General features: G+C 37.3%; 1 protein-coding gene across 1 annotated transcript; it reads right to left on the bottom strand.

The window, feature by feature from the left end:
• Nucleotides 1-460: 460 nt before the first annotated feature.
• LOC103480010 (uncharacterized) lies at nucleotides 461-8689 on the bottom strand. Its single transcript, XM_081598198.1, has 2 exons — nucleotides 7307-8689; nucleotides 461-4088 (listed from the first exon to the last, which is right to left on the bottom strand). Exons 1-2 carry the CDS (start codon nucleotides 7503-7505, stop codon nucleotides 2890-2892), a joined length of 1398 nt encoding a protein of 465 aa, XP_081454324.1. The 5' UTR covers nucleotides 7506-8689; the 3' UTR covers nucleotides 461-2889.
• Nucleotides 8690-9168: the final 479 nt, after the last annotated feature.

Genomic DNA, 9168 nt, shown 5'->3' on the forward strand with positions numbered 1-9168 from the left:
AACAAATGTGAACATCTAAGACCAATAAGTCTTCTTAATGTCGATTTAAAGATTCTGTGTAAAATTTTAGCTGGAAGATTGCAGAGAACCAAAATGGGTTTATTGTAGTTAGACTGATTTCATAATGTGAGACGAGTGCTGGATTTCATTTATTACATGGAAAAAAACCAGACACACTTCTGCCATCATTGGATGCTAAAAAGGCCTTTGATAGAGTTTAATGACCCTAATAATTTGAGATACTGAAAAAATGTGGCTTTGGGGACAATTTCTGTCGGTGGGTTAAACCTTTATACAATGAGCCTTATGCTGAAATATTAACAAATGGAGTTATATCTAAATCATTCAAAATTAAGCGAGGTTGTAGGCAGGGGTGCTCCCCTTTGTTATTTATTCTAGAAATAAAACCGTTTGCCATTGCGGTGCGGTCTCATAAAAACATAACAGGTTTGACAATAGATCAACAGGTACATAGAATTGCTTTATTTGCTGATAATGTCATTTATTTGGAAAAACTGAAAGATTCTATTCCAGCGTTGTTAGATCTAATAAGCACATTTGGAAGAATATCAGGATATTAAGTAAATAAAGACAAGTCTTCATTAATGTTACTTAATTCAAAAGAAAGAAACAGTGTCGGAAATCCTTTCCAATTCAAAAAGGTAAACTCTTTTACATATTTGGGGATTAGGATAGTACCACGTATAAAATGACATTGTTGCAGTTAACTATAACCCCATGATAGACTCAGTTACTGCCTCTGTAGACAGATGGAACAACCTACGAAAACATATGTGATGCCAGAAAAGCTTCATAAGTACAATGGTGCCATCCCAGACCTGTGTATTAGTTGTGGAGAAGGGAACGTTTTTCTATTGTGTCTGGAAATGCAAGAAAGTTCAACAATTCTGGAGGGAGATTAAACGAGCTCTAGAGGCTCTAGACCCCAAATTGTTAATTCCAGGTTTATATCCTGATAGACATTATATATCAAGAAAAATAATTGCTGCCGTGGATTTATGTTTACTACTTCCAAAAAGAGTCATAGCACTTTCATGGAGAACTAGTAAACCAAAATTCATTACCTGGATTAATGAAATGTCCACATTACCAATGGAAAAGATTACTTGCATTATAAAAGGGAAACTATTGCCATTTCAAAATATTTGGGGTCCTTTGATGCAATATATAGTGAGCATAGATATGAGGGGTGGGGCGGATGAGGAATAGTTACTGGTGGTCCCCTGCAGTGCAGTGTCCTAAGAAAGTCTTATTTGTATACTTTTCTTCTTTACTTTGAAATATACATTCAATTTAGTATTTTCTGAACCATGTACAATACTAAAATAATTTGGGCCAACTCCTGAAAATGGAAAAACCGTTGTTACTGTGATTGTAGGTTTGTCAGGGGGGCTTGGGGTCAGGGCAGTAGTTTTTCTTTTCTCATACACTCTGTATGTAATAAGTGCTGCTCTAAGAGATCTCATAATGTCTTGACTTGCAAGACAAGTTGAACGCTGGACAATAATTTAACTACCCTCGACTATACCTTTGATATGAGAGCACACTTATGTCCTGTATATTATTTAAAGCATAGTTGTAAAACCAATAATGTTGAAGGAAAAAAAAAAAAACGTCTATCTGATCAGGATCTGACAGCGTGTTGAAGGGTTATGGACCGTGCGCTTTGGGCGTCTAGTTAAGAAGCGCATTCGAAACCTGTGGTTGAAGTGGCGCGTTTAAGTCTCCAGTACAGAATAGAGAACGCTAAAGTGAATGCAGCATTGAGATAATCCATTTTTAGTCTAAGCAAAGGAGCCCGCAATTTTATTTTGAGGAAATAAAGATGCAGAAGTTAATTAGACCGTGACATGTGCAGTGTGCTGGACAACCAATGCGGACGCGGCGCCACCACTGCGAAGAATTAATCTTAACTCACTCTGCGGTTTTAACAAATGGAGCTGGAAGATGGTAACTTCTTGTGGCCAGGAGAGCGGCACTTAGGATGATCGCGGGAGACGTAACATCTGTCCGTTTCGGGGAAGCAAAACCATGCAAAGAAATCCTCATAAAACCGTACGTCTGGATCTCACAGAGTAAAAAAACTTGCAGAGTTCAAATGATTGGTTTGGATCAGACCGATCCAACTGACTGATGAACTATTGCATTTCTCTGCAGATGCGATCAAGAAGAATTTGTGAGGCACTGTGTTCAGACCCCAGCGGATGAAGAGCTTCTAATTTAAGCGGAGTCATTTAATTTGATTTATTATAAGTTATTGGGGTCTCAGTCAGTGGTTTGTATCACTACGGTGAAAAAGTTTCATGCATTTATCTGCTTTATGTGTGATGGGATCTGAATTTACGGTTCAACTAGGTGAATATTAACTAAACCACATAAAAATGCAGCTAAATAGCTGAAGATAATATCAAAATTTCACGGGTAAAAATAGTACAGGACCAATTTTTTTTTTTTTATGTTGTCGGTCGAAATGACATAACAAATAAGTCTAGCACAACCTCTGCATGGGGCCCAAAATTCATGCCAGCGCCCCCAGAAATAGGGATGAATCTAAAACCTGCAGGACATTAAATGCTGAGCAACTGGATTGGAGACCTCTGGACTAGGCAATTCCAACTCCATCATTCTTATGTACTTGTTATGCATTGTTTCATGTGGAAATTCAGTTTACCATCATGAAAGACACTCCCCCCCAAAATGTTTCATGTGAAAAACATCACCCATGAGGGTTCTCCTGAGCACATCTAAATGATCAATTTCACAGAAACCTTTTTCACAAATTTGGCTTCAAAATGGCCTCATTTTGAGCAGTTTTCAGGTGACTGCTCAAACTATCCCTTCTCAAGAGAAGCTTTTTTCACAAGATTGTCATGAAAAAGCCCTCTCACTTGTATGAATTCTCTTGTGGACATCTAAATGACTAGCTTGAGAGAAACTTTTTCCACATGATTCGCACGAAAAAGGTTTCTCACCCGTATGGATTCTCTTGTGGACTTTTAAATTATGCATTCGAGAGAAACTTTTTCTGCACAATTCACATGAAAAAGGTTTCTCACCTGTATGAATTCTCTTGTGTACATTTAAGTGACCAATTCGACAGAAACTCTTTCCGCATGACTGGCATGAAAAAGGTTTGTCACCTGTATGAGTTCTATTATGGTCCTTTAAATCTCTATTTCGGAAGAAACTTTTTCCACATGATTCACATGAAAAAGGCCTCTCACCTGTATGAATTCTCTTGTGGACGTTTAAATCACCAATTCGTGTGAACCTTTTTTTGCATGATTCACATGAAAAAGGTTTCTCACCTGTATGAATTTTCATATGGTCATTTAAATCTCCATTTCGTGAGAACGTTTTTCTGCATAATTTGCATGAAAAAGGTTTCTCATCTGTATGAATTTTCTTGTGGACTTTCAAATCACTAATTTGACAGAAACGTTTTCCACATCTTTCACATGAAAACGGTTTCTCACCAGTATGGGTTCTGTAATGGTTTTTCAATTGATACTGATATGTGTAACATCTCCCACAAATGTCGCATTGGAAAGGTCTTTTCTTTGTGCCAGTATCAGACTGACTCTCTGACACAGAGCAGCTGCTTCCTTCCTGATCTTTGCTCTCAACCACTGGAGAGACATGAAGGGAAAGCTGCTCTGTTCTTGTCTCTTCTTCACTCATATCATCTTCCTGAAAAGTAGAAGTCTCAATCAAAGCAACAAACTGCTTCTGGACAAGCTGCTCTCCCTCCTGACTGCTGCAGAGGTCCTTCTGATCCTGTTCAGTTGGCAAATGTTCTGGTGGCTGCTGTTCATGTTGAAGCACTGAATAATCTAGTTCCTCTTTTTTTACATATGTTAGTGGATATTCTATTTCCTCATCTTTGAGCAGTGTAGATTGTGGTTCCTCCTCTTCTTTTTTAATCCATTTAGGTTCTGGTTGAATTTGTTCCTTTTCAGTCCATTGGTGTTCTGCTTCTTTTTGGTTATCACTGGACCTACTTTCCAGGAAGACTTGTTTGATGACAGGAGCTTCCACCTCATTGAAAACACTTGGACATTGGAAGTCTGGAAACAAAAGATGACATAATTAATACAATTTAATTGATGACCATCTCATGGATCAGCCTAGTTTTCCCTGGAGATTCTGGACTGTACGCATCATGTGGTTAATATAAAATTAGTTTGTGGAGTTTACCTAAAAAGCAGGTAAAGTGTCCACCACACTAAGTTAGAGTTGTGGCAAAAATATTCAAAAGATTACTACACTGATCTTAACATGCTCGAAAAGGAGTAGGAAGAAGTAAAAAAAACTTATGAAATCCTATCCCATAAACTCACACCATTTTTTCAGATGTACTCTCATTATTAAAAACAATAAATAAAGGTTAATTAATTTTCATAAATGTGCCATTAATCTTAAAAAAATAGAATAAACTTTAGGTTTCTGCCCCACCTCACTTTTAGAACAATGGTTCAGTCCAACAACAGCACTGAACAGTACAGGCTCTCAGAGTAGCTCAAGTGAGGAGCTAGCTGTGGCTCTCCAGCTCAAACAAAAAACCCTCCAGTAAGTAAATACTTACAACAAAAGACATGCAACACCTTTTATTTACTTTCACTGCTCAATAGGAAGAAACACAATAACAATTGCTGGGTTGCAGAAAAGTGACCCGGATGTCCAGCAAAATTCAGATGGGGATCAGGAAGTGGATTTCTCTGGTTCAAGACAGAGGAAAAGGGATCACAGCAAGTACGCTAATGGGCTAGCACAGTCAACGTATCTCGAAAAAAATATGATAAATATTGTCTCGGTAAAAAACACTTGTCATATAATCTTGAGAATTTACCTGGCGTCGAGACAATAGACATAGCTGGTGCTGCAGATCTTATATTATATGATGAGCCAGATAAAAGTATTCAAAAGACTGGGAACATGTAATTTATTTAGCTACAATTTATTTAGAACCAGTGTAGGTTCTGGTTCCTCCTTTTTTAATCTGTTCTGGTCCCAACTGTTTCTCTGAAGAGGAACAGATGGAACCAAGTCAGGGGTGGAAATTAAAAATGTTCTCCACCAGCCACAGTGGCTGGTAGAATTTTTTTTTTTTACCAGTCACTCAAATGTTTCACCAGTCACTGTCTTTTTTTTTCGATTACAAACCTCACCTGTACAAGCAAATTACATAAAATATAAAATTTATTCTTAACTCTAGAAAAACCAATTTACTGACAATAAGTTTACCATACACATACATAATAAATTAACATAAAGCCTGGACTTGTTTTCAGATTTTCCTCCTCAATGGAGACACTTGGTTGTTGGAGGTCTTTGGGAACAAAGAAGGACATCATTAATATCATTTAATTGATGACTATCTCATGAGTCAACCTGGTTTTTCCTGGAGATTCTGATCTGCAAGCATCATACGGTTAATCTAAAATTAGTTTGTAGTGTTTAACTGAGGAGCAGGTAATGCGTCCTCCATACTAATTTGCAGTCATGGCAAAAATTTTCAAATATTTTAATCCATAAGTACAGTTTCGTACCATTTTTTAAATTTTTACATTTAATTTTAGGGCATTCACACAGTGAAGAACTCATCCTACATTAAGACAATATGTTTTTAATTTTACTTGTAAGCTCAGTTTTTAAAGTTGATCAGACTGTGTAGAAACTTTAATCAGTAAAACATGACATTCTGGTTCTGTGGACTATAAATGTGATAAGACACAGAGACTTGTTTCTCTAATAAATTCTTCAAAAGAAGAAAGACGGAGCATATTATTTAATCAGGCAGATGTACTGATGTTCAAAAGGAAGTGGCTCCACAAGAAAATATCGTAATGACTGGCCTAAAATTAAAACCTATTAATTATTTCTCAGACTGTCCACATAGGCAAACACCTGGAAGTGTGAGAAATGAGGCTGGATGAGTTTCTCTCAACACCACAGACTATGGGAGATGGTGTTGCGGGTCAAAACCACTCCAGGTCTACCTGGCCCGGTCTCAATACCCCAGCTGCACCCTACACACCTCTATTAAGTGTGGACTCAATCGAAGAGTACATAAATGGTAAATGGACTGAACTTATATGGCGCTTTTCCCGATCATTTTGCCCACTCAAAGCACTTTACACTAGAGTCACATTCACCCATTCGCACTCACAAACGCTCACACGTTCTTACACCGTTACACAGATAGAGCCACAGAAGAAGAGCCACTCAGACCCTTATGTTCGAGTGTCGAGTGCGTACCCTTATGTACGCACTCGAACATGAGGGTTCGAGTGCATAGAGAATTGGGACAGTTCGCCCGTGTCCTAACTTCCATCCAAAATGGTGGGACTAGTCACTGTTTAGGTATTTGTGCTGCAAAAGAGCATAACTACAACAAAAAAAATAGATTTTAAATGTACAGTATATGTATTTTTGCTTTCCAAATTCATTGCTGGAGATATTTGACTGTTCATAATTCTTTTGTTATTACTTGTTGAATACAGAGCAAGATTTGATTTAATCACACATTCAGCATAGTGAAATAAAAATGAATACTTTACTGTTAAAAACTGATTTTTTTTCCCTCTTTTGCTACAGACACAACTTGCTCTGTGAACATTGCCATATTTCTAAAAAAAAGTCATTAAAATGTATTAATATTCAATTTAACAATTTTCAGGATTTTGCACTTTTTACTTCAGCTGGATTGAGAGTGTTACAGCTTTGATCTGCTAGATCAGGGCTGTGCAACCTCTGCAGCTCCAGACCTGCAAATGGCTCTGTGGCTCAATTATTATAAGAAACATTTAAATATCGCACGTTTTTGTTTCATACGTTTGTTCTGTGCCCCTACGAAAAAAACAACACAGCTCATCCTTCGTCACCCCCTCTCCTTCCTAATAACCTTCACTGCAGTATTCAGACTTGGAGATCTAGGCACGTACAGCATGCAAATATATTTTGTAGGATTTACAAAATCACGTATGAGCATATAAAGAATTTAGACACTATATTCCAGAATTTCCAGCACTGATAATACTTGGAATCATATATTTAGTCACGGGGCTTAAATGAACTCCATTAGGTTTTCAGAGACAAGTAAACACATTTTCTGTAGCAACATTTTGTCCAGAGCTACAAAGCTATCAACCTCCGTAGCATCAGAGCTAACAGCTAAATCAGTTCCTGTTCAGCCCCGTTCAACAACAGCTGGAGCTGCAGCAACTATCACCGCTGACGGATCTCTGTCTGCGGTGAAAACATCAGCACCTTTATCCAGACCTACCAGAACTTTGTCTCTGCAGCTCCGAACCGACTCTGTGTAGCTTAATTTCTGGATTCCAGTTAATCCCCATCATTCTGCGCTGAGCATCGAGCTCTTCCTCGTAGCAAATGATGGTTTTTTCAACCTCTGTGAAGATTTCTTGAGCAGCAGCAGTTAGTCGCTCTCTGATAAACTCTCTGAGATGCTGAACTGAAGACATGGTTGCTGAAATATTAGATGAGATGGAACAATGCAGCAGCTATCTAGCTTAGCGTAAGCAGTCTTCTTCTTTTATGGTGGATCACAAGCAACTTTAAGCTACCACGCCACCTACTGTACATGAGTGTAACAACATTGCATCCATTAAATTCTGTTTTTTGCAGTTTGTATTCTGAAAATGAATAAATACTTTCCTTAATCTGTAAATATCCACCCTTTTTCTTTCATTTCCCAATATTCCTTTAAGACATTTCTGTCCTCAACATTCTTCTCATCTTTCCCTTTCAGGCTCATGTTTCAATTCCTCAATGCATGTTCTACATTTTCTTTCATCCTTCACTTTTATCATTATTTTTCCTAACTACTAGACATAAAATGTCATATAGATAAGTATGACCTACTCTTAATCTTATTATTTATTCCCTTCTGTTTCTCTCGGTAATATTTTTTAATTTATACTTACTTTTGTATTTAATATGAACTTTTTTTTTTATCTTCATTCCATCTTTTTTGGCATATTTCTATTTTTTTACTCTTAACTGATTTCCCTCACCCTTTCCCAGAATAAATTGTAATTGTTATTGCCCCCTTTTTGCTAATTTGTCTGCTTTTTCATTGCCTTTTACACCTTTTTGTGCTGGTACCCAACAGAACCAAACACCAGTAAATAAACTGTGCTGAATTTCTAATACTAAATCTTTCCTATTATTTTGTTTTCCCTGAATACTTTCTATTACTGCTTTGGTATCCATGCATACCACCTCCCTATTTGGTCGAACCTTCTCAACCTGCTGCAAGTTTAGTATAAGTGCCACCATTTCCTCTGTAAAAACAGATAATTGGTCTGATAATTGTTGGGAAATATATATTTTAAAATCTGCTGTATATATATTCCTATTCCCACACATCATTTTTATTAGATTCTTAAAACCGTCTGAATGTATTCTTTTAATTTTAAGAAGTCTCATGTCCACATTTACCTCAGGAAATAGCCATGGAGGAACAACACTAATCAGATTAAACTATTTCCTTGTTCTAAAATCCATACATTTTATTCAATTTAACTACAATCCATCTGAATCCATAACTCTGGAATTTTGAATATTCCCAACAGTTTTGCAAAATTGTTGAAGTTACATTTTCTTTCTTTTTTTACTGTTAATTTCCATCCAATATAGAGGTAATTTTATTCATCTAATTTCTATTGGAGTCTTTACAGTATCTATTAAAAGAGCATCAATAGGCGTCTTTTCCACTTTAAGACTCTACAGTTGTATGTTTAACCCAGGGGTGGGCAATCCTGGTCCTCGAGGGCCGATTTCCTGCAACTCTAGACGTCTCCCTGGTCCAACACACTTGAATCCAACAGCTGAATCACCTCCCAAGTGCAGTCAGGCTCTCCAGAGTCTTGCTAATAATCTCATTATTTGACTCAGGTGTGTTGAAGTAGAGATACATCTAAAAGTTGCAGGAGACTGGCCCTCAGGGCCTGGAGTTGCCCACTTCTGGTTTAACCCCTTAACTGGCGGTACCAAAATCACCAAAAATGACTGAAAAGGCATTCCCAAATTAAATCAGCTGCTGTGCTTGGAACAATTTGGAGTACATGCAAAACCTTGGTCTCTTTATGAAGAAGACAAGCTAAATTTTCCATTTTTGCAGTC

Source organism: Poecilia reticulata, chromosome 17, assembly GCF_904066995.2.
Source record: "Poecilia reticulata chromosome 17, P_reticulata-male-v2, whole genome shotgun sequence".
Classification (NCBI taxonomy): Eukaryota; Metazoa; Chordata; class Actinopteri; order Cyprinodontiformes; family Poeciliidae; genus Poecilia; species Poecilia reticulata.

Coding starts and splice junctions, on each gene's coding strand:
- LOC103480010 (XM_081598198.1), bottom strand. CDS start 7,505: ATGTCTTCAGTTCAGCATCTCAGAGAGTTTATCAGAGAGCGACTAACT. Junction 4,089..7,306: donor GCTGCAGAGACAAAGTTCTG/GTAGGTCTGGAT, acceptor TTTTGTTTCCAG/ACTTCCAATGTCCAAGTGTT.